Genomic DNA, 26,888 nt, shown 5'->3' on the forward strand with positions numbered 1-26,888 from the left:
GAGTTAGAAAACAGATTACATGAGGGATGAAAGGATCAGCGTTTAGATATGGAATGCATAATCTGTCTCCAGAACTACGAGATGATAAACTGGTTGGATGAAAGAAGTGATAGTGGATGACACCATGACAGGCCACTGTAAATCAATTCATCTTCCTTTTTGCCTTCAATTTTTTTCTGGTAAAGAAATGCAACAGTGATTAATTTACATACCAATTTACAGCTAGAAAATTTTAACTGTCGTGGCACAACACCAAGTAGCCATTTTTTCTCTGATCTATTAACAAAAATTGCACCTGAATATGTGCAACTTTGCCTTTTAGCACGTGTTCAGAATTTAAATTCAAACTTTCATAGCAATTGGGCCCAGGTTATTTCCAATCAATGTACACTGACTATGAGTACTATGATATCCAACTAATTATGGCAGAAGTGAGGTAAAAATTATTAGGACGTGATTGGCTCACTGCTTCGCTAGAGATGAGTTGTCTTGCCTTTCGGCATTGCATTTCACGCTGAGAACAAGTTGTGCCACCTTGAACTTCACTGCTCTGTAACACATTGCGTCCGCAGGGGATTGATTATAGCATCGTAGGATGTCTTTTAATTTAACCCAAATTCAGTATTTCTAGTTTGGGACAGCAGCTTCACAATCAAAAGTTTTAGTGAAGTGATTAACAGGTGTACTCCACCTTTCACCCACCTGGGAATGGCTTTGGACAATGGAGACTACTGAAAAAAAATGAATGACAGGCACCAAAGTTGCTGGAATTGTCCTTGAAAGATGACTTTTGAGTTGTTCTCCATTTGTTTCTACCATGGCAAAAAGACACTTTTGGAATATGAACAGTGTAGTCAGGTTCATGCTTTCATTGTTTAGCAATTGGGGTTGATTGACAGGGGCATTTGTAATTGATCCTAAATTGGAATGAGGAATAAAATCGTCTTTGGGTATGCTTTAATGAAATTGTATTTGCTATTGTGCTTATATGTTGTTGAAAAAAGCTCTGTAGTTCTCCCATAAGAGCCAAAGAAACAAAAAACATGAAACTCATAACGTAGTACGTTTTTTTTAAGTCCTTCCATTTTCTGTTGTTGTTCTCGATAAAATGATATATATTTATATTTTCAGAATAGAACTTGAACAATAAACGTGTGATTTGTGGTCATTTTATCTTCCAGATTCCCGCTAGTGGCGGTATGATTTTGAATGCGAATAGTTGTCTGTCTCTCTGTGTGCCTTGCGGCTGACTGGCGACTAGTCTAGGCTGTAGTCTGCCTTTCGCCCGAAGTCGGCTGGGATAGGCTCCAGCAACCCCCGCAACCCTGACGGGGATGCACAGCATGGAAGATAAATGAATGATTGACTTAGTTAGAAATGCCAGTTCCCAACTGTAGGGGGATCCCAGAGCAAATCCAAAGCCAAAATAATTATTCCACCCACTTGCTCTAACGCCATGTGACATTTGGATGTCATTGCATGACATTTTTACAGTTGCAATCTTCACTGTGAGCCTGTGATTTTATAGCTGGAGTCTATTACGGGGATGACGGCTATTGTTTCCCCACACTGCAACACTGTAGCTGAGATGTGAATCTTGGTATTTTGTGCCTTTGCATTATTTATCGAGTGCAATTTTGGTGCAAGCTTTATCCGAAGATATCACACATTTCTCTGACCTGATTTTCAATGACAGAAATTACTGAAGAATATCCATTTTTGGAATCTGTGCCTTGTTCTTGCTCTTTCTATTTTTTTTACCCATGATTCCCTTTCAAGTTGCCTCGCAAACTTCGCCATCGCCACTAAATAAACCTTACTTGCCCCTCGGATGATTTTTATCTTTTTATGAAAATTGGGCTCATATTCCAAAATGGAAATACTCCATATGGGAGTCCCACAAGTGATGTTTCTAGCTATGTTTCTGCTTTTCAATAACGGGATATGGTAGAAATAAAGTAACCTCTGCGTCACTCATTTAATTCATTGGCTGCCATTGGCGATGCTAGATGTTTAATCTATTTTGACTGGCTTCTCCAACTCTTAATTGATCATCTGGAGCAGTTTGCAGTCAAGTCAGGAATGCTTGCGGCCCATAATAAGAACCTCCAATTTCGAGAATGCACCACCACAATATTTTACATCATTTAGTCTCATTTTTCAGTCCGATGGCCACAGTTCTGAAATGGATGGTCTAATACCAGCTGAGTTCCAAGAGTTTCCATAGTTTTCCAGGGCTTGCTTGAATTTTCTCCTGCTACTCCAGTTTCCTCCCACATCCCCAATACATGCATGGAAGTCTATTTAAACACTCTCTCTGTATTGCCCTTAGGTATGAGTTTGAGGGTGAATGGTTGTCCGCCTCCTTCTGACCTCTGATTGGCTGGCCACAAATTCAAAATGTAACCCAAGTGGTACAAAAAAATGAATGAACGACTGACTATTTTCTTAGTTTCTGATGTTGTCTTTTTATCATTTGCTTGTGTCTTCTGTAGTTCTTTTACATGAAGCCGTAGATTTTATTTAGTTTCTCTCTCCTGTAGATGCAGTCTTGGGGGCAATAAAACACATGATTGGGAGCATATAAAGTTATGGTGGCTACACATACGTATGTGTATTCCATCAGAGAGAAAGCCCTGCTCTCTTTGCTTGTCTCAAAGATTTGAATGCACTTTTAAATTGGACTAGTCTTTGTTGATGAGAAATGGCCCCAACAGGATGATGTCATAATGTTCAGGTTGTTTGGCTGATTGACAAAGTGTTTGTATCGATCTGTTGTAGAAGAGATGTAGCTGAGCCGAAAAGGTGGTGAAATTCATAATTTTATAGTCGATCCACGCTCTTACCCTCATGAGTAAGTAAGCTGGGTCATGAAAAAAGAACAAATTACAAGTGACCGAAAGGAGTTCTCTCAGCAGGGAGTTCGCAGTCTCCTTCAGGTGAGAAGGAGGGCAACTGCTTCTCTACATCAAGAAGAGTCAGATGAAGTAATTTAGATCTTGTTCAGATGCCCATACAGTACAGGATGAAATGGTTGTGGAGTGGCCTATTTTATGAATATATCCACAATTAGTCAATCAATCCTGATTCAAAAACAATTCCAAATCATTCACCCTCAAACTCATACTTAGTGGCAATTTAGAGTGTTAAACCAGCCTACCATGCATGTTTTGGGGATATGGTGGGAAACCGGAGTACCTGGAAAAAACCCACGCAACCTTGGGGATGTAAACTTCACAAAGGAATGTCCGAAATTGGGATTGAACCCACGATCTCCTAACTGTGAGGCCGACACGTTAACCACTTTCTCATCAGACCACCTCCCTAGAATATAACTAGCATATTGTATTCTGATCTATCCACCAATCAATGGAAAAAAAACACTAAGCATCAATGTGAGTGATGACTTGGCAGGTCTTCTACCTCTAAAAAAAATCGACTTCTATTTACATCATGATCATGCATTTGCCTACTCTAACACTTCAGGGCTTTCAACTGATTGGCCAACAATGACAACAGCACTTGGCAAAGCATCTTTATGGATTCCAATTTTAATTTTGCTCTATAGACACACAAACACACTGTCACAGTATGTCAAATGCCTGTGCTCATGTTCTAGCCCCCTCATAGGAAAAGACACTTTGCATTCCAATTCAATTGCGGCTAGTTTAAGACCCACTGACACGCTCTTAAACTGTCAGTGTGCCAACAGCCGCACTGCAGCAACTTCTCTCTCACTCTTTTACAATGCACCCCTGAAACACACACACACACACACACACACTGGTCTCCCCTCTGTATCCCCCTTTTCCTCCCCCACTTCTTATCGGCTATTCCTCTCCTGAGTAAAATGAATGGAACGCATCCCCCATCTTGCACTTGCATTAGTATGTGAGTCACAAGCGTGTGTGCGAAGGTGAATAGCATTGCGTCATCGGGGGGTGTGTTGAGCCGGAGGTGGGCTGAACCGGCTGTCAGTCAGTGACGCGGGGGACACGTGTGATGGTCATGGATGGGAAGATGCTGCAGGCAATCCGCGTCTCAACCGGACTGCGCGATCTGCAATCGGAGCGAATAATGCACGTGCGAGGAGGTCATTTTTTCGGGAAGCTGGATGAATAATTTGAACCTGTAGACAGACATCTGGCCAAATGATGGACTCCCACAAGTCCAAAATGTCTCACTATCATTTCATCAAATGCTGTAAGTGCTCTCAAAAACTTCAAATGTCCTTTCATTGTGTGTTTTGTGTGTGTGTGTGCGTGTTTGTGCGGGATGCAGACAATTGCTGCAGATGCGTTAGCGTCAGTTTGAAGTTGACCGGCAAACTGCGGCAGGTAGCCCTCGTTTTAACGCATTGGCTGATATGGACGCTGATAGACGCAGTGGCGTTTCTATTTCTTTTAGTAGGGGTGGCCAGATGGGGCCACTGTAAAGTCATTTGGCACTGGTGCACCAAAACTAAAAGCTATAATTTCATGACTAGGGTCAAACTTAATCCTTCTTGATGTGCTAGACTGGTGAGTATTTTCTCGCAGTGGAAGGGAAATAAATAGCAGTGGCTTTCCTGGCTGTGGATATTGGAGGAAATGCATAAGTAATGCTACTGGATAGACGTGCCATTAGATAGACGTCCAATCCATTTGAACTAGAAGGTTGGCAGCAGGCTATGGAATGATGTCCAAATTTAAATGGATGGACGTCTATCTTACCCAGTAGCACTGAAATATGCATGGAATGTTTTCATATTCAATCAATATCTAATAGGTAAGCTTCAGTTTCCCTTTCACCTTCCATTAGATGGTCATCCTACTTCATATTTCTGCTGTCTGGAGCACTTTAACTCGTCTTAGTGCATTCAAGCATGTGTAGGGTTAAGATTCTTTTAGTGAATGACCTTGAAAGGATTTTGTTTTATCAGCAAGTTCTTCTAGTTTATAGTTGGAAGGAAAATCCAAAATATTTGAACTACTGGCATTGTGATGAGCATTTAATGGCAAGTGACGTTCCCAATGAAACACAGATCATGCATTTGATGATACTTCTGTGTTTAATATAATGTTTATATTCAGCCAATGTTCTGTTTCACGTAATCATTAAATTTTTCTTTTAGACAATCAGAGTTATCCATTTACATGTGTGAGTACGTGTTCGTAAATCAATCGTATATTTCTTTTCATACAGTAATTTTATAATAAGGAAAATATAGTTGTTTCTGCATTCTTAGGTTTCCGCTAAATGTAACTCGAATTTTCTAGCACCGATAAAAGACAGCATTAAACTTCACTACACTAATGTAGTCACTTCAGACATTTTTTGTTTTGTTTTTTGCCTTGATTTGAAAGCAACACCCACTTCATGTACTCAAAAGACCAACATTTCCTAAGATGAATTTGACAACTACTGTCAACCTATTTAAGTTCATCTCAAGGCAGTTGACGTATGTCTTTTTAAATCCGATGAGTATTGCCTGCATATGCTGCAATGTTAAGAACGAGTCATGATTCATAAATGCACTACATAATGTGACGTCTGTCATCCGCCACTAATAAATGGCGGCCGGACAACCGCAGCCTTGAGTGTGAGTTGAAGGACTTTCAGTGATTGGTCAGAATGATTGTCAGCAAGTCAAGGCAGAGTGAGAGGTAGTTGGACTCAAATGTCATCTTGTTGCCTACTTTAGCATTTACGCAAGTACAAATAGTACTTTGTCCAGGGTATTTTCCCCTCTAGTTCTACTGGTACAAATGGATTTGATGCATATCACCATCAATAGCAGTGAATGGTAGTTAATGCAATAAGCCATCTGAACAGGAGGACAGTATATGGATGATATGTTTCCTTAGTTGGGGTGTTCTGAGTGGTAATATTTGCTCAAAGTAAAACCAGCTGATTTCTAGATCAAGTCTGGTTTGTGTATCAATGTCACTGGCAGACAATGAGTTATGGGAGAACATAATTTGGCAGTTTGGGTCTTTTCCAGTTTCAAAAGGACATGAGAGTCATCCCAGACCCCCTTTTTTGTTCTTGATGGCTCTATATCTGGACATTTATCTGTTGATCTTATCTTAATTCAGGCCACCTGCAGGAAATTTGTCTTCAGTGTTCTGTTTTCAAGTGTTGGGGTCTTAATATCTCATTTCTTTCTGTTCTATTCACCCTGGTCAGTCTAATTGTGAGCTAAAAGGCTTATTATTGAGACACTTCTGATGTATTAAACGCACCCCCTTTCAGTTTCAGCCTATTCAGCTGTGGAGTTTGAAAGGAATATTCAGATTTTTTTCTTTTTAGTTTCAAATCTCAAGGGCATAGACCCTCCATCCTACTTTTTCGAGCAAATTTCATGATAGAGAATACATTCAACCCTTCCTTTTCCGTACAGCTTATCCTCACTAGGGTCAATGCTGTAGCCTATCCCAGCCAACTATGGGCACCAGGCGGGGTACACCCTAAATTTAGTGGCCAGCCAATGGTAGGGCACAATGAGGAGCCATTTTGAGTCTCCGACAGGCCTACCGTGCAAGGATTTGGCATATGGGAGGAAACTGTAGTACCCAGAGGAAACCCATGCAAGCCCGGGGAGAACATGCAAATTCTACACAGGAAGATCCAGACCTGCGATCGAACTTTCCATCTGACTACACATCTCGCCCACCCAGCTGCCCCAAAATACATTATTTTGCACTTTTCGATATTTAATTGGTGAAACCAAAGACTCACTCATATTTTTATCTATGCAATTTCCCCCTGCTTTACCTGTGGATACTTAGGGATTGATCTCGTGTCTGGCTAAGTAAAACTCACACACAGAGAAAGCAAGAGAATCACTGTAGAAATAAGACAAGTGCTCCGCTGCATCTCAAGCCGCCCAAGGGTTTAGCAAAAGCTTTAATGTTTTCTGTTTTCTGTTAATAACTCAGTGTTTTTCAAAATGTATTCAAGGGAAGCCTAAAGTTAAGTGTTTTATCCCTCACTCTTTAGAAGTCATCTGATTCATTTTCTTTCATCTTTAGGCTGTTTCCAGCTATGTAACGCCTTTCGTCAGAACATGGAGATCGACCAGTGTCTGCTGGAGTCTCTGCCCATTGGCCAGCGCCAACGATTGGTAAAAAGGATGCGCTGCGACCAAATAAGGGCGTACTATGAGCGAGAAAAGAGCCTCCAGCAGCGCCAGCAAGATGGAGTCAAAGGCCGAGCACCTCCAGTTGGCCACCGCAAAGAGCAACAAGTCCGATTCGGCCTCGCGGACATTCTAAAGGATGCCATTATCCGACATGATGACAGAGAAGGTGCGTATATGAGGAGGGTGTCAAAGTGTCATCCAGGAACCCAATCCACTGCTTCATTTTGTGTGGTTCAGAAAGTAAAGCATGTCTATGTTTTAGTAAATTAGATCTAAATCATTTGCTAAACGATCACTGAATAACTGGCTGCTGTAGTAGCTGTAATAGGAGCTGAAAAAGTAATATAATTGATAAAATAATGCTAAACCCCTTGTTAAAAAATGTTGTGGTTAGTCTGTACAAACGGTACACAATTTTGTCTCTAGTCCAATGGATTATTTCGAACCACAGACTACTAGTATATAGTTTTGCAGTTAACCTGTTCATAAGTGATGCTATCAGATCATTACCGTGACTAAAACACATGCTACACCCTCATTCAACAGTGCCTCTCGTCCTTTGCAATGGCATTGTCATTTGGGAAAAAAGTCTGTCATTATTCATTAAGTCTATTGACAACAGAGTGGAGGGAGACTTTTCATCCGGTAGAAACTTAATCAATTTTAACCTTGGCTGGCAATGCCCAGTTTGTCTAATATAGAATCTGAACTGTCTTCCTGCAAAGACAAATAAACAGCCAATAAAATGAATTTTCAGAATGTAAAACACTTCAATACAACACCTGGTGCTATAACTAAAAAAAGACCAAGGTGGTTTTAGCTGATTATAGTTCTAATTTATTTTTATTAGCTTTAAGATATTTACACTACACTTTTTAGAAATGTAATTATTTTTTCTTTGCAATGCTATAAAAATACTATAAAAACAACAAACCGGACCCCCTTCAATACCTTGGCTGTGTCTAGATATGCTGTTCATGAAAGTTCAGATAAGGACTGGTGTCATAGGCCAGGCTTGGCAGAATCCAACCCTCACTGTAAACTGATCTGAATTAATGCTAGCTATTTGGACCAAACTCTGACACAGGTCATACAGGGACCCAAATTTCATAGCAGGGGTTCGGTGATTGGATGTTTGGTCGCTGGTCTTTTGGTCGCTGGTCTTTTGGTTGCCGGTCTTTTGGTCGCCGCTCTTTTGAAAATCCAAACACGGGAGAATAATTTAGGTTTAACAGATAAGCCAGAAAGCATCATGATCTTGAGCTGTTACCTCTCCGGTGATTTGTCGGTCAGCCTTTGAACCAAAGGAGGGCAACGTAGATCACAATTTACGACATGTTAGCCTGCCTACTTTAGTATTCCATCATAGTACTTGTGGGCCTATAAGTTCATTTTTTTATGGTTTTTTTTTTTTGTCACAGTGATTCCATGTGCCTTGGGCTTGCACCATCTTCTAAAGTTACAAGGAAATATTTCAGAATCCTTTGCCCACATGACATGCATGTTTTAAGATAAGAGGAAATGCAGAAACAGCAGTTGCCTTGGAGTTATTGTGTAGGATGGAGCTAAAAGTGTAATTAAGGGGATTTGCATTTGTAGCTAATTAATGATGCATGACAAACTCAATAGCTTCATTAGGAAAGGAGACCTCAATGACAGGATAAGACTTAGAATTATTGTTTCAGTGCCACTGACTGCGATAGAAGTCTAATCTGCAGTGAACAAGTGAAACCAAAGTAAAAATGATTAAATGTATTTTTGCTGTCAATGGCAGGGAAAGAGTTAAGAAGCCTATACACTGATTTCTATATTTTTTTATTTGTTAATGTACTCTTCTTTTTTTGTTACACCCACAAAGAAGTTATGAACACATATAGCTGAATTTATTGGACTTTCAAACAGTGCTTTTGTAATTTTTTTTCTCAACTTTGATCCACTTTTATGTTACATGGCAGCTCACTATCACTCAAATTTTCTTAAAAGAGCATGTTTGATTAATCACTATGGGCTCTTCAGTCTGAAAATATTATTTATACATTTGCAATGTGTAGACATTTTCTCAGCAAGAAGTTGAGACGAAATGTTCACACATCTGCTTTGAAATGTCATTGACTATTTATAAAAACAGGCTCTATATGAGTATGTGCTTCAAACATTTTCTGTATGGGTTATGTAAATTCATGTTGGTTTTTAATGTGTGCAGCAAATCAGTTGAAAATATGCATCTGACCTGAATTCATCTGTAAATGATGTAATCGAAGCAGGATCATCTCATTTCTACAATCATTTGTACTGCCGCACTCCAATATCAATATCTTTGCTTCCTCATTGGAATTTGTCTTCCCTATTGTCCTCGATTTTTCTGTAGTATATATTTAGTTCCCTGCTTTCCCTACATTTTTGTTGTTACCCAATGCCAGGAAACTGGTAGTGTTTGTTAATAGCTCCATTTTATGCATGTGTGTGATTTTTTAAATAGAGCAGTCCATGGTTTACCCCTTCATTTACCCAAAGTCAGTTCTGCTAAGTAGTCCAGTAAAGATACTAAAAGCTTATATTTCTGTACTTTGGATGGAGCTGTGGTATTAGTAGTGCATTGGGTTATATATACATATACACTAGACGTCGCTATATTAGTAAAGGGTTGTCTTATAAAGCTACTATAGTAGGACTGGTTTGGAATTGTTATACATCAACTAGATGGAGCTGTAGTAAAGAGACATACATTGATTAACCAATATGTATCCGTATATAAGGCGCATTGGATTATAAGGCGTACTGCCGTTTTATTAGAAAATTGAAGTCTTAGTTGTGCCTTATAGTCCAGAAAATACGACACATTAGTGTGGAGAGTGGATGAACTTCTATTGTAACTCTATCAAATAGAAATTTCCCCCAGCTTCTCCACCCTCTGGTATTCTCCTGCTCTTTTCAATTTTGCCCCTTAGCAGTTGCCATGGAAATGTCATATGGCTTTGGAGCAGCTGCGTTAAAGCTAGAATTGTCCTCAAAACCATGACTCAGAACTGTAAATCAGGAATCGCTGTGATCTCCTTCGTAAACACAGTTTTAAACTTAATTGGCATTGTTACAGAATTACAAAGAAACACATTTGTGCTTATTTTTGCTGGAAGGAAGTGGCTATTTTGAGACTATTATCCATTTTAGAGGAATCCTTTTCCAAGCACTTAAGTCGAAAATTGAAAAACAACAATAAATTAAATTGCAAAATGGTCAAGGCAAGGCTCAAAATAAATAAAAATGTAGTTGGGTTTTTCCAAATAAAAGTGTTGCCCAATAATAAAAGCTGCAACCTGGGGGAATATTTGAAGACACTATTGATTGGATTTTTACAAGCAAACCCCTTGCTTTAGTCTTTTTTTCTCCTTTTTTGAGATAATAATGCAGCTCACTACCCTTAACTTTTATTTAGTATTCGTTAAGCGCTACAAACGGTGAAAATTGAATGTGATGCCAGTATATTTATTTTACACTTAATTATTCCAATGGGGATTCAAAATGGCAATACAAGGGACAGATCCGGTTAGCTGCATCATTTTGCATGCATGTCATGTGTAAGCAAATAGTAACATGCACTTCATGATTTTAATTAAAATTGTGTTAAATTTCCATCTTCCACAAATTTAAATTTTCCCGTTTTAAGAAGATAAATACTTTTTGCATTGTTTTATTTGGATTTTTGTTGTTGTTGTTTACATTTTCTCAACTTCTTTATTAAAAAGAACTATAAGAATAAATACATGGATAAAAAGACAATATTTACATTTTTCTTTTTTTACATAAAAAAGAATATTCACTATTTCTGACCAACAAGCATAATTATTGGGGACTGAGAAAGTGTTTTTAAGATACTCAAAAAAGAATATGGTCAATTTCAGGTTAACAAAGTCTCTACAGTTTTTTTTTATTATCAAAATAGATAAGGTTCATTTGCTAATTTATGAATCAAGCAATTATATTGATGGCTCCAGACGTCCAATCCATTCACACAATTTACATTTGTTCATTTCAACATCAACGACTACAATGTGGCCCGCGACAAAGCAGAGTTTAATTCACCTGCTATATCCGATTACACGTAAATATGTTGATGTAATGATGTAGAATGCAAGAAAAAACATTGACTATTCTGTGGCTCTAAATGCTGTTTATATCTCATCCGCTTCAAATTTGCTACTCACTAATGAGCATCTTAGCGTATATACAGGAAAGCCAGAGCATTATCTATTCTCTGGTGACTACTTAAATCTTAAATGAGCCTTAATAGAGGGCAGTGAGAGTCCTCAGTATTTGCAGTATTAGGAAGACATGAAAGATAATTACTCTGATTGTCTTCAACATTAAATTTATTTCCAACAATATTACACTTTAGAGGATGTATCAGGATTCATTGTGTGGTGATGTAGTTTGGAATCGGAATTGTACCTTCAAGGCATTAAATAAATTATTTAATGATTTCCTATACCGCTTAACCTTACGAAATGTCACGGTTTAGCCGAGCCTATCCCAGCCAGCTATGACTAGTAAGCAGAGGACACCCTGAATTGATTGCCAACCAGTCACAGAGCAGGGACAATTGAGAGTGTCCAACCAGCCTATCATGGATGTTTTTGGGATGAGCGGGGGTCTGGAGTACCCGGAGAAAAGCCTTACAACCACAGGGGTTAACACAAAAACTCCACACAGTTTTTGTTCGGATGGTTGTAACTTTCTTCATTTTCAGTTATTTCCCATTGATTTTGGGGCATTTCTGGGTCATTTCGGATTAATTCCTTGATTTTTATCAGTTCTGATTCATTTTTGGTTGGAAAATAATGAACGGCAACACAGATTTTTGGGGGATTTCAAACAATGGAAACCAAATGAGGCTCAGAAAAAAATAAAATCAAATAAACCCAAACCCTAACAGTCTATTCACTCTTGTGTTCCAGTTCTACGACTCCTGAAGGACGGAGCTGACCCCAGCACTCCCATTTCCTCTGGCGGATCATTGCTACACTTGGTAGGCCATACATAGAAATGGTGCACGGCAAATTTAACAGCGGTACAGAATATAATGATGATGTATCTGCCACTTCACTAAAATTTGTCTTGCACTGCATGCAAACTGGTGTGAACTTAACCATTAAACTACATATTTTTCACACTATAAGTCGGACTCGAGCATAGGTCGCAAAATACTTTCATGCATTTATAACAAACAATCAAAAAAAATCAAAGAAGTAGTCCAAGAAATCCATTTGTATGGTTCTCATTTCGCTACAATGGAAAACCTTTGAACGAAACACGACACAACCATATCCTACCAACGTTTTGCAGTGCGCTCGCCATGACAACGTGGTAGCGGCAGAGGTGTTGATGGATCGAGGTCTCAACATCAACCTGCAAGACGAAGACCTCTGGACTGCTCTGCATGTAGCATGTGTTTGTGACCACACTGACACGGTCCTGCTTTTACTACTGGTGAGTGACTACCACAAGCAACTAGACAGAATGCACTCCAAGAATCGCATAACACCAAACACTCACACACTAACAAGACGCATGTTTTTTATTATTATCATTATTTTTATGTTAACATATCTGTCAGTAGCTGTGCTTGCACATATTAGGTCCTTAAAGAGAACATCTGTAGAGGAGGGAAAATAAGACTAGCGCTCAGCTACTTTGTGTTGATGAGACCCACAGAGGCTTCTCACCAGGCAGGAGCAAACTTCCTTTACAGCTTGCTTGAGTTGATTGACTGTATGTGACAAGGTAGATGTTGCACTGAGGTACGGATGGATGTCTTTGAAGTGATGCTATTCAAAGGGTGACACTTCACTTGTGGTGGGTCTACTTACTATGTGATGCTTCACGTCTTCTTAAAGCCTAAAATGGATTTGATCCTGCCCGTAATGTGTTGGGGCTTTCTGATGAACATTGTTGGGTACATGTGTCAAAGTGGTGGCCCAGGGGCCAAATCTGGCCCGCCGTATCATTTTATGTGGCCCGGGAAAGTAAATCTTGACTGCTGATTTTCTGTTTTAGAATCAAATTAAAATGAAGAGTATAGATGTATATTAAATTTCCTGATTTTCCAAATTTTAAATCGATAATTGCATTTTTTAATCTATATTTTCTTAGTTTTCAGTTCAAAAATCATTTTGTAAAATCTAAAAATATATTTTAAAAATATCAAATAACCAATGTTTTAGATTTACAAAAAAATGAATATTCAGAGCCTTTAATCCATTTGGAAAATGGCTGATTTCTGTAATTATCGACGTTAAATGATGATCCAAAAATTGTCAGACCTTCACATAGCAAATTTAATTCAATTATTTATATATTTATGTGTATGTGTATGCATATGTATGTATATGTATACTTATATATTTACATATATAAATTGACACCCAAATTACTGACATAAACATAATGATAATTCAACCCTATTTTTTAGTATTTATTCGATCTACCACTGATGGCAATAGCTGTGTAATCCATTTGAAGTAGGAGGTTTGAATGGATTTGATGTCTACCAGTGATAAAATTATTTAATTCATAACACAAGGATGCAAAGCCCCCCATGATTGGACATGTATTATTGTCAATAGTAGTGAAATAGTTGTAAAAAAGTATATCTTAAAATTGTTCATTTTTAAAAATGATTTATTTAATATTTATTTTGTTGCCATTTCTTAGTATGTTAACCTGAGTAGATTACAATGTTTGCTTCATGTTTTGAGAGTAAGATGGGGGGAAAATGCCTCAACTCTCCAGAGAATTACTGCGCGACCACCAAAGTAATAGCTTGGCTTTCACAAAAGCGAGACCAGGCGACACAGTTGGCGGCAAGGGAATTATGACTAGTGGCCCCTGGACACAGAGGCATTAGTCATGTGTCTGGCTAAATTGATAAACCACGACAGATATAAATGTGTTGGCGTCAGCAAGTAGCCCCGCAAACCGCGAGAGGTTAACAAGTTGACTTCTGACCCGGTCTCACTCAGCACCTCAACCTGATGAGTTGTGTGGCCTGGGTGGTTCAGGACATTAAAGTTGTGCTATTAGTTGCTTATTTTGAGAGCTATTCAATTTGGAGTTACTGCCTTTTTTAGTATAGTACTGTGACCGGAACATTGGGAAATTCTACTGCAGTAGAATCAATGTTATCAATGTTATTATCATATAATGCTGTGCAAACTGGAGAAAATATACTACGATTTGGAGTTTTGATTTCATGATATATCACGATATCAAATATATGTTATACTAATTTCACAAGAGAGACTATTTGCTTATGAATAAATTGAGATACAGGCATTTTGTGGAGAATTGGTGCTATTGCAATGACATAATGTATCCTAATAGGGTGGTATTTGGTGTCAAAGTTTGGTGACTTACCAAGAGATTGAACAAAAATTAAGAAAAACGTTAAACGATCGCATTACATAATTAGCCGGAGATACATCAACCTCCGCTAACTGCTAGGAAGACTGAGTGAATTTATCATCAGACAGACATACGAAGCTGAACGCAGAGCAGCCGCTTGCTTGCTGTTAACCACCAACTTCAAAAGACTGGCAAATGCAGACGTTCCAGATTCATCCGTCATGAGCAGGGAAAGTGGGTCAGTTCAACAACTCTGGTGTTTTTTTTAAAGACAATATAAAAAAAGGAATATATTAACAGTAATATGTCTCCTGTGAATAGCATGATTTCTCGGATACCTCTTGTTACGATTTAGAAGGGCAAATCGGAGAAGCACTATACCAGTCTTTGTTCTCTTTGAATGTTTGCTTTATCACCAGAAAGGAGAGAATATAAGATTAAAATATCACAAGTCTTCGACTCCATTTGAGGATGGGAATTTGAATCATGGGCAAAATCCAGAATGCTTCAATCTTACATAGTGCACTCAAAGATTTAATTGACTGTCATTGGCTGCAACACCCAGGGCAAATCAATTGGCTGTCTATCAATGTCATTGGGTGTGATTAGAACAACATTAAAGTGTTACCGTTTTCATTGTTTTTAAATTATTTATAATTGTATTGTTTTTTACTAAATGTAGTCATTTACAATTCTATGTATTCATATAAATTTTAATAAAAATATGCATTGTACATTGTACATTGTGTATATAGTTTATATAAAAATGATACATGGCATCTACATATGTGGAAATAACATTTATTGTCATTTAGGCCACTCTGTATACCAAATATTAGTATTATTGGATGCAGGTTTTTTTTTTGTAACGTAGTTGGGTACTTTCATAATTGGGTAACTTTTCAGAAAAGTAACAATAATTCTTAACTTTTCAAAAGTTACTTTAACAATACTTTTCATGACTATTGAAACCAGCTGTTTTCAAACCAAAATCCCATTTGTCACTATATTTTTTAAATAGAATATAGTGTTTTGTCTATGTACGACTTGCTGTTTACGGTCACAGCTCATTCCCAAATCATTTAATCACACAAGATGAATGTGAAATGTAATTTATGAGTTAGCTTGAAGCATTAGAAGTGCACACTGTATCTATTGTATCAGCGATAGCGCCAGTCAGCTAGACTTGTTTTGACTTATATACTGCACCCCGCGGTGAATATGACGGGTTTCCTTTACACCCCACCGAGTGGCTCATAAACTCGGAGGCACACAAATGGCAGGAAAGAGTCACCTTTATGAGGACAGTGATTAGTGTTTGTTGGAGTGATATGCACAAATCTAAGTGACATATTGTGGGTTTAAATTCAATAATAAACGGAGTTAGGTGAGCTTTGGTGCTTAGAGACTTTTTCCCCTCAATGTTCTTTAAATTGCTTTTGTTAAGAAAGGAATAATTGTGGGCACATCTTGGTGAGAATTCTCTGATGTCATTATAAATGATTGGCGATACAGCTTGGTGCGTCTTGTGACAAAAATTGTAGTCTGGAAATATGCGATAATTTTTTTCTCCTTATAAAATGAGTCGTTGATGCATGAATCAATTAGGACTTTTTCTTTGAGGTGCTTTTCTTTTGTGGACATGCTCGTAAATCATCTGCCATGCAACTGGGTCTTTAGAATTCTATTAGCTGTGTATGTCCAATAAGAATCCTCACTTATGGATTCCCATCACCTCTGCACGTCCTTGTTATCAGACCTGGTTTAAGGTGCACCTCTTCATGTTTTTTTTATTTATTTTTTACGTCTGAATAAAACTAGTGATTCATGTGCCCCTCGCAGACTGTGTATATTAAGTTAGAGGCTTTGGTTTGTAAAAAGCAGACATTTGTGCATAGCAAACAAAGACAACTAATATATCATCACCATATTGCGAGTAGTCGTGAATGGCGCCTCAAGAGAGACGCCACCCCTGAGTGAGCCACCATCAGTCTTTATTCTCCTGTCATCCTCTAGTATTTATGGCTTGTGACCAAGATATTCTTGTGATTAGAAATCACAGAGACCAAGACTTTTGAAACAAGACAAAGACAGAGAGTGTATTCACACCAGGAAGCCAACAGTTTGTGTTCATGGTTCAGACCAAAATACTTCGGACCCTTTTTGGTTTGCTGCAGTTTCTTTTTCCATTGCAATTCTCGCTTAATTCCTTGGATTTCATAGCAAACCTATACAAGTGCAAACATTGTTGGACAAAACGGTCTTGGCGAGGTAAAACAGAATAAAAATGGGGATTGAAAAGGTCACATAGCTGTGAGGCTAAGCAAACAAGGTTGTAGGTTTGAAATCATATAAAGTTTCCGACTGGTGCTCGTGTCATTTGTATTTCCTTGTATGCACACTTAGATGGATGTAAAAAACATAGACTTGTGGCTCTTTTTGCACTTGCTTCTTTATATAATGCACACAAACGAACATTATTGACAAAAAATATCCAATCGCGAGACTTATCCAAAGAATAATCGAGAAGGAGCGAGAGACATTCAAAAACTGTGTGGCTTTATTCCACCTTGCCTGAACCTATTCCTTCTACACACCTCGTTTGTACAATAAACAATTAACTTGGAATAATTATTCAAATTATTTGGGCTCCTACAAATAGTTCACAAAATGGTTACAGCTACAGAAGACTTTCATGTGCGAAAAGGTGTGTAATTTTTGTGTGGTTTACACCACAGTGCATTCTATCTATGGAGGGCTGTTTACTCGCCACAAGAACTTGCTGATTTAAATTCACAGCTGCCCAATAGGGTGCACATCACAAACTTTTTGGGTTTAGACCAGGTGTGAATATATGCCCTGAGATAAGCGCAGGCTGAGAGAAGACCAGTTTTAGCAGTCGAGACAGAGAACAGACAAACACCAAGGAAGCCAAGACCGAGATGAGACCAAAACTCACAAACTCCAAAATACCTAAACATCCTTGTAAGTAAGGAAATGACCAAAAATCAGCGATTACACAAAATTACCAAGAAACCAGAACTAAATGAGACCAAGACGGTTGGCTGTCGAGACCGAGACAAGAACAAGACTGAAACAAACGACAACAAAACCAGTTCTTACTGACACTAAGACTTTGGGGAGTGGAAATCAGAGAAGACCAACACCTTCAAAATTTGGCCTTGAGGCTGTTCTCAAACAGTCCTGAGAGTTACAAAACTAATATTCAAATACTTGTCAATAGGACGTCTGCACCTAGCATGGCATTGAAACACCATTCCTTGACATGTGACCCGCTAATCCCTGTCTCTTATTCCTGGAAGGCTGGAGTGAATGTTCTGCTTCAGGACATCAGCGGAAACACCGCACTGGACTACACTGCTGAGAGAAGCGAGAGTCGCTATTTTCTACGCAAGCACTTAGAAGAAAATGGTAACTTTCATTTTTCTTCCTGACCTTTGAATGAACTTACATCCCCATCCATTTTTTAAAATCAGATTTGGCCCTTAAGCACAAACAAAGACACTAGAATTTGTTGAGATAGTATGTTAATCCGGTCTTTTTTTTTGGTATTAACTAGACCTTTAGGGCTCAATCTGGTTGGACACAAGATTTAATGACCCTCTATTGGCCTACCATGAAACTATAAGAGCCCACAAAGCCTTTGGGGAGCTCATGGTAGCCTACACACAAAAAAACAGTGTGTTTGTGCAACGAGTATCTGCCATTTACACTAATTTATAGCTACTTCAGTGCTTTTTTTTTTGGGCCAGACCCTGAAGTCATTACATCCCTCCCGCAGTCTGCATCCCCTCACTACTAAAAGCAGCATGCAACACATGGCGTTCTGGGTTTCTGTTACTATGGAAACGTGATTTCTTTACATTTTCCCACTGTTGTGGGGGTTCCCAGTCCCTAGAGTGTAATTTGTTGTATTATAATCTATAGCATGATCAGATTTTTTTAAAAAAGCTCCTTATGTGCATAAATATTCTATGTTAGAGAATGAGGGGGAGTAAAGAAAAACCACATGTGGGCAAGATTTTTATTGTGAAAGAAAAATTCTGACTCCATTCTTAGAATTATCACTTTGAGTTGGAACCTCTGTCCTTTAAAAAAGAAAATTCAGACTTTTATGTGAAAATTCGGACTTCTAAGTGGTGCCTCTGAGAATAAAGTCAGAAATTTGTTTTTAAAAGTGAGAATCCCGCCACTGTTTAGCCCAAATTCTCATTCCTAATAATCAGATTTATCGATACAAGTTCTGGATGTAGAGGGCAATCCATCAAATAAGATTTCTGACAAATATTTAATGCATTTATCACTAAACCATTGCATTTGATACGGCCTAAAAATAAAATCACTTCTCACACAAAACATATTAGTTTTCATCTATTCATTTATTTTTGATTTTATATTTTTCAGTCTCTTCATTTCCTCCATATTTATGCTGCCAGTCCCTAAAAATGCTACACAAAGGACCTAATCATTATCAAAAATTAATTAGATTACTAACCAGAATTGAGCCTGATTAACTTTTAAACAGTTGCAATAATGCAATAAATTAAATACACTTACCGCTTTCATTATTCGCTTCTTTCAGCTTATTTATTTTTCCATTTCCAAGTGCATGTACATTTTTTTTCATTCAGATTTCAGTGATTTCTTTCTGAATAAATACCTGTATCAAAATGTAAGTTAAAAACTAAATTCTTATCATTCAAATGAATTAAACTAGAAATACACTATGGTTATAATTGAGAGTTGATATGTATTTTTTGTTATTGTATTTAATTCATTGCCTGCCATTGACATCAATAGACACCCAATTCATTTAAACTGAGGACTGTGAATATGTCAATGCAATTCAAGTCTAATTTATTTTGAATTCAAAATGGCTTGAACTTCTCATCAATACCAATAGCAGAAAATTAATGCCCTATAAAGACTTTAATTAACTTATCTTGGCCTAGTGCCTTTAAATTATTGTAATCTACAAAATCGGATTACATTTTGCTGAGTTTTGGTCTGCTTTACATTTATTTTGTGACAGGTGTGGACACTTCTTCCATGCATACAATGAGGACACAAAAACCCAATAGCATGCTATCTGACATCAGGCAGCTTGTAGCCACAGGGGCAGACCTCAATCAACCCAATGATGATGGGGTCACCCTAGTAAGTGTCTTTTGTACATGCTGTCTTCTTTTTTTTTGTGTGCAACTAACAAATTAAACTCATTTGTCTTTTTCCAAAAGCTCCACATTGCATGCGCCAGTGGCTATCGGGAGGTGGCGGCTGCGTTATTAGACAACGGTGCTGATCCACATCCTGTCGCACACAACTTTTGGACACCTCTCCATTTGGCAGCCAAATTTGGAAAGGTAAATTTAAGAAAATGATGGGTTTTTTTGTGCAAGCTTTATTGATCAATTGTGATTGCGTGAAGTATTGATGGATGGTTACTAAGTCGCAATGGCCTCGAGTGACTCTGTTCGCTTTCTGAGGAACTGCTCTTTTTGACCTCATTGATCTTCAGCTGTATTCATATGGATTCAGCAGTTTAAATTAGCTCTAGAAGAAATAGATGGCATTTGAGCAAAAAATGAAGAGGAGAGCTGATTTCATCTGATGTTAAAAACTCGAAGAAGCCGATTACATTCAAGTCATGCCCAGTCATCATGATTTTTATAATTACTTTTCAGGGCTTTGGGCTTGTGTGCTGACAAAGGGAATATATGCATATTTTGAATTATTCTCAACTTTACCCTCATCTCGACAAAAAGTCCATTCATTTCTTTCACGTTATGAAAGTCAAAATAAAAATAGTTGACAAAGCCAAAACTAACAAAGTTGCTTTATGTTAGTGATTGGTTATTTTAAGGTCTACATTGAAGTTTGAACAAAAAAATGCATCCATCTTTGTGATTATCCATGTCAGAATGAATTGATTTCATGCATTTACAGACTAGTTTGATTATTTTGAGCAGTGCCTCAAAAAACAATGACAGGGCAAATTTCACAGCAATATCCAAGACCCTTTTAAGATATTTTACAACCTGAAGACAAAATTCTGGTGACTGAACATTCCCTGCCATCCCTCCCAGTTAAAGAGGATTGGATGTCCGTCACTGTTGCTTGACACTGAAACATCATTTGCTGCCAGTCTTACTCGGTGTAACTCTAGCCGGAGCATTAAACCCAAAGACCCCCTGTGCAATGTTGCATGCCCACCACACTCTCATCCTTTAAGAAGACATACGACCCTATTACTGAAGCTAATTAAGCTCTACTCTCCCCCTATTTAGATAAGCAAGAGCATTGCTGACCCCTCCGGGAAGTTTTCAAATACTTGCAGCATGTGCACGGATTAAAAACATCTTTTAATGAAATGTTTCAGAGCACTGCTCCAGAGTGTAGATTAACTCAATTTATGATGAAGTTATATTTGAGAGATAGGGGAATAGGAAGCCCATGATTCATTTAAAAATCGCATATTTAAATGAAGATTCTTTGTTAGAAATGATAATTCCTTCTGTTAGGGGGTCAGCCGGTCCAAAAGACCTTTTCCTTGTCCTCGTGTGTCCTACAGAAGGTTGAGATGTCAGTGTGCTAGTGACGTCTATTTTAGTATTTATAGACCGTGAGCATAGCTGATAGTGGATGTTGTTCCACATTCAAATTTGGACAGCTGCTACAGTCAAAGTGCTGAGTAACTGGATTTTGCATTACACACATCATAAAAGCTATTTTGGTTGTTCATTTTACTACACTCTAGAGCGCACGACTATAAGTCGCACCACCCACGTTTCATGAAACTAAGAAAGAAATACTGTATAGACATAACTACAAGCCACAGGTTATGACACTTTTATAGGTACATATGGATTTTTGTGTTTTTTTCTTGTATAATGATGCTCAGTTGAAAGATTTCACTCATCATACAATTGATCGTTTAAATCACGTGAAAGTGGCGGCCCGGGGACCGAATCTGGCCCGCCGCATCATTTTGTGTGGCCCGGGAAAGTAAATCATGAGTGTTGACTTTCTCTTTTAGGATCAAATTAAAATGAAGAGTATAGATTTATATTACATTTCCAGATTTTCCCCTTTTAAATCAATAATTGTAATTTTTTAATCATTTTTCCTGTGTTTTTAGTTCAAAAATAATTTTGTAAAATCTAAAAATATATTTTAAAAAAGCTAAAATAAACATTGTTTATGTATTAAAAAACAGAGTATTCAGGACTTTTAATCCAGTTCTTTTAATCCATTTATAAAAAAAATCTAAATATCATATCTAAAATGGTCCCACATGAAACCGAGTTGACGTAAATGCGGCTCTCGAACCAACCCGAGTCTGACACCCTTGGTCCAAATTAACATAATCAATGTGACAGCTACGTATGTATAAATGACAGGAATGTCCTTGTCATTTAAATGCCAGCCTAACAGTGTCACAGGTCAAGCTGGTATGTTGACAGTTGGTGTGAAACAACAAACGAGCAATGCCAGTACCAAAACAGAAGAAATACAGTGAGGTGCTGCTTTTTTTTGTCTTTTGGTACTGGTTTCAACAAAATTCAGTTGAATTTTTAGTATTGTGTTTTGGTGTTGTTTTTCCAGAAACCAGCATATGCTGAGTTTTCTTAACAAAGCTTGCATACCACCTTCATTGTAGCAAAATAAGAATACATAGTCTTATTATTATTCAGATTGAAATATATCAAAACCACCCATGATTAATCTAATTTTAAGACTATTTCCATTAATTTTAATGGTTAATTTTAATCTATCTGATTGTAAAAGGTATTTTGTTGAAACAAGATTGTTTATTCTCTGATGGTATGATTTTATTTTGATTTAATATTATAGATTTTTCCAAATATGATCATATTTCAGAGAAATGTTCATTTCCATGTTTTACTTTTTTTCTGTCTGAATTTGAACAAAAACTGTATGGGAAAATATGTACATGCATATAATATGACATTTCTAGCCTTTTGATGCCCAAAGGTAATATAAATGACTGTTTACACCCTTTTCTACAGACAAGCATTGTTAATCAACTCTTGAGGCATGGAGCCAACCCTACACTGTTGAACTGCAACCAAGACAAGCCCTCAGGTAAAACAAATGTATGCACAAATGAGAACGATCAATATATGAATTTCTAACACTATATATATCCCCCAAAAAAATCACCAATGGGAGCAAAGACACCATCTTTGTTTGACCATTAAGTGCATGTTTCTCTCTGGCTATAATCAATAGCTGGTGCTTCTAGCTTGTGTGCCAAGAACAAGCACGAACCAGACAACCCCTGAGAGACTTTGACGATCCCCCTCCCCATCTTTCACTGTTAGAGCCCTCCATCCATTCTTTGGCTTCTATATGATGAACGGATGGATATAAGTGATGGGAGTCGAGGGGGTCGTCAGCCGAAATGAAGCCTCCGTATCCAATAACACCCTAAGTGGTACTTGGGTGTAAAATATTTCCACTTCAGAGCACTCCACACGTTACATAACATATAGAAAACTGTTGAAGTACTTAGATTTTTTTTTGTGCGTATGTGAAATTGTTTTTACCTCATGTTCTAATTTTCAGATATTGCTGCATCGGAGCACATTGCCAACATTCTTGTGAGCAGCGAGGTAAACTGGCTCCAAAGAGTGAAGGACCCCTCCACCCCTCTGTTCGCAACGGACCAACGCTACGATAACGGATCACACGACCTCAACACACCAATCAAAAAACTGTAAGTAGGGTTCTCAAAAGTGAATGAAGAATTTATTGTCATTTCCAGTGTACAAGTGTAACGCAATTGGTTTAAAATATGTTTAAGAAAAGTATCGATACTAAAATGTTGTACCCGCAGGTTACCTACATTTTGTTATCATGGAGATTTCATAGTAATTGCAATTTAGCATTTTCCCTGCTAACATGTTTAGTCCCTGCCAGTTCAAAGTAATTGGATGTGTAGTAGTGATGACCTCATTTGTGTTTTAATATGGTTTTTAAGAGCCACATTACTGGATATCTACGTGACCGGACGTTTGGTCGACGGACACTTGCTTCCCGGACGTTTTGTCGAACGAACGTTTGGTCGCCGGATTCGCTCGCTCTCAAAATTATAATCATCAGAGAGAGAGAGAGTATACTGTCGAAAGCGATTCACCTGGTAATCTCTCACTCTCAAAATTACAATCATGTGAGAGAAAGAGAGACCTGTCCATCGAGCAAACGTCCGTTCGACCAAACGTCAGGGTACCGGATATCTATCATCAATGGCACTGAGAGTTCATTGAAGACATTTTATTTGGATTCTTTATGTAGTATAAAAAATGGTACAGAATAGTTAGCATTTTTTTAGTATTGTTTTGGAGTGTATGATTTTCATATAGTGATAACAGTGCCTGAAGCTCAGTTGATCTACCTCCTGCCTACATTGATCATGACAGACATGCAATTCATTTAAACTGGGAAGAATGGCTGTGAACGGTCAACTTTCAGCCCCACTGGCAGAGCTAGAGGTCTAATTCATTTGGACTGGGAGTGGGTATGAACATTCCCAGTGCCAATAATTGGTGACCCTGCATCATTTGTGTCAACCAGTAAGTTAAATTGACTTTTTCTTATCTTACAGGAGCCCACTTGGCCTCTCCATGTCAAAACGAGACAGCTTTCTTGAGAAGTGGGCCATGTTCCGTGAGGCAGGCGTGGGGCTCAGTCGGAAGCCTTCGCTGGATGACGCCCGGGATGGCCTTTTTAGCTCAGGGACAAATAAACTAGAGCAGGTAATCAGATCCTCCACACAGGGACACATACAATCTAGTACAGGGGTGGAAAACAAGTTGGACAAAGAGCAAAAATTTTAAACTGTAAAAGTCAAAAAGCCACACCCACAGTGACCTGCCAAAACAAACAGACCCGCACACAAAACACATAAACCATATTATTGATCATAACACTCTACTCTCCTTGCAAAACATATAATAACATAAAATATAGTATTTGTTTTCAATGGGCCCTGATGAATTTCAGTCGGTAAGAGAGAATAAAAATAAGAGGAACATGAAACGAGGCAAAGAGCCACAGTATATACCACATATGATAAAAAGCAATGCGGCTCGCGAGCCGCATGTTTGCCACCGCTGATCTAGTCTAAAATGATCCGATGCTAAAAGGGTACATAGAAAAGGCCTTGCTTAAAAAAGGATTCAATTGAACGCTGGTGTCTTGAGAGGGCTGCATTTTGTTTGAAAAAAAAAACTAAAATTAAATCCAAAGTTTTCTGTAACAAAACTGCCATTCTAATAAGCTGCTTCCAGAAATCTTTGGCAGCTATCAAGATTTTATGGCCGATTCCGTCATTACAGAACAACAAGTTAAGCCATATTTTGAAAAGATACCCCATTTAGAGTGTGAAATATTGCAAGTGATGCTTTTATGTGAATTTATTTCAATTTGATGACATTTTAGGTGAGATAATGCTCTATCAGGGAACATTTACAATCAAGTTTCAGCATGGTAGTCTCTGTTTACAATTCTCCTTGCGTTTTATTTTCAGGTGAAGCTAATGCCTCCAGCTCCTAATGACGACCTGGCGTCCCTCAGCGAGCTAACCGACAGCGGCTTGCTCTACGAGATGCAGAAGCGCTTTGGGAACAACCAAATATACGTAAGACCTTACCCTGGATGTGGCAGTTGTGCCCTAATAAAATAGGGAAGCAGGTTTTCAGGAGTTATTGTATGTGACTAGAAAATAACCATGCTGGGTAAAATGCTGTAATCATGTTGATGTCCCAGCCTGATTGATGCAACTGAGGTGTAATTTCTCCTTAAGGGGGAAAGGACACATTCACGCATTGCGGGATCCAGTTGTGTCACAAAAACGCGTTCAAGTCAGCCTCAAATTTAAATGGCTTGGAAACTATGCATGACCTGTTGCACATTATGTTTCATTTGAAGAAACATTGAATAGAACAGCTCTTTTCATCCCTCATGGTAATGCTGTGGAACCACAGTTCTCGACCATAATCTGTTCGAGAAGTGATCTGTTCAAACGTTTAATCAATATTTCCCTTCAGAATTAATGGAAAAAAATGTGAAATAATGTGTTCCAAGGCTGAAATTGAGAGATTTTTCCATACATAGTTTTGTTCGAAGACTGGGACGTTTGAAAACCGAGGCTCAACTGTATAGACAAATATAGTAATACCAATAAATAACAGTATTTTTATACATCACACAAAATCATTTAAAGAGTAAATAAAATAATGGCTACAATCAGAATTAATCTATAAAAACAAATAAAATGTATTAGACCCAAACTGAAATATTAATGAAAATACTTTATTTATTGCCAGACTCCTGGTCCTTCATACTACTGTCTTCCTAAAATAATAAAAAAAAGTACTTGGCACAATGGAGTGAGGCACAAAGACAGCAAACACTCCATATGCTCCCAGCAGGGTGGTCAGAATTGACACTTTTGATGAGATTTCTTTCACAGGCTGCCAACAACTAGGGTCGATTACACTTCTCAACCCCACCCCCCAGGAGAAAAGCAATTGAACCTGTGGACAGCCATTATTAACAATGACTTGATTGTTAGCTAGTCGTTTTCTCTCTCACACAATGTGTAAACTAGGGTCCTAGCCTTTAACCAGCAAGGGTAAATGTGCTTTTCCCAGTCCTTTTGAAGCTCATTTGGACAACAGAAGGGCACCAAGAGTTATATGTACTTCATCAAATATATACTTCCTCAACTATCTTCACATTTCTTGGATGTATTTTTTGACTCATGCGTACAGAACCTTATGTGACACAGACTTACAGATATTTTCTTTTATTTTGGCTCTCTTACAGACTTATATTGGACACATTCTTCTACTTGTCAACCCAAACAAAGCGCTTCCCATCTATTCAACTCTGGTAAGCTTTCAACAAGTGTTAGCAGATGAGGTTTAAAAATAATAATACATTAATTCATTTACTCATTGGCTGCCAAGACGGTGATAGATGCCCAAACTGGCAGTGAATGAACTTCCTCCCATTGGATGTCTACTAGTGACAAATTAATTTGAATTCACAGAAAAGGGCTGAAACGAGAAATGTGATTGCATGTCAATAATTATCTGAACTGAAAGAATTAGTCCATTATCGCGTGATTACAAACTTCCCTTGATGACCTCTGTGACCTTTAAACCAATGACCCTAAAACTGAATCACTTCAATATCATATAACAAACATATCCAGCAATTTTCATACCAATCCATACCAACAAATCATTTTTGTGTTATTTTAACCAAAACCATAACAAAAGACAGAAATGTGGAACTAAATACTTAACCTCCTTTT

At 38.0% G+C, this 26,888-nt stretch overlaps 1 protein-coding gene across 6 annotated transcripts in view; it reads left to right on the forward strand.

Moving 5' to 3' along the window:
- myo16 (myosin XVI) overlaps positions 1 to 26,888 on the forward strand; it is an 81,035-nt gene that overhangs the window by 9,366 nt on the left and 44,781 nt on the right. For 3 of the 6 annotated variants that reach the window (XR_013327789.1, XM_077727463.1, XM_077727467.1), the window contains exons 1-12: positions 3,994 to 4,203; positions 7,014 to 7,289; positions 12,076 to 12,146; positions 12,464 to 12,607; positions 17,845 to 17,953; positions 19,575 to 19,699; positions 19,780 to 19,905; positions 22,573 to 22,648; positions 23,132 to 23,282; positions 24,171 to 24,321; positions 25,095 to 25,205; positions 26,396 to 26,461. Coding sequence is in view for 5 of the 6 variants with exons in the window: in XM_077727463.1 (XP_077583589.1) it covers positions 4,152 to 4,203; positions 7,014 to 7,289; positions 12,076 to 12,146; positions 12,464 to 12,607; positions 17,845 to 17,953; positions 19,575 to 19,699; positions 19,780 to 19,905; positions 22,573 to 22,648; positions 23,132 to 23,282; positions 24,171 to 24,321; positions 25,095 to 25,205; positions 26,396 to 26,461 (1,458 nt within the window). In the remaining variant the exon portion in view is untranslated. Of the gene's footprint in view, positions 1 to 3,993; positions 4,204 to 7,013; positions 7,290 to 12,075; positions 12,147 to 12,463; positions 12,608 to 17,844; positions 17,954 to 19,574; positions 19,700 to 19,779; positions 19,906 to 22,572; positions 22,649 to 23,131; positions 23,283 to 24,170; positions 24,322 to 25,094; positions 25,206 to 26,395; positions 26,462 to 26,888 lie in introns of those variants that run through there. The other 3 variants (XM_077727466.1, XM_077727464.1, XM_077727465.1) reach the window with 1 other exon arrangement.

Source organism: Stigmatopora nigra, chromosome 11 (genome assembly GCF_051989575.1).
Source record: "Stigmatopora nigra isolate UIUO_SnigA chromosome 11, RoL_Snig_1.1, whole genome shotgun sequence".
NCBI lineage: Eukaryota > Metazoa > Chordata > Actinopteri > Syngnathiformes > Syngnathidae > Stigmatopora > Stigmatopora nigra.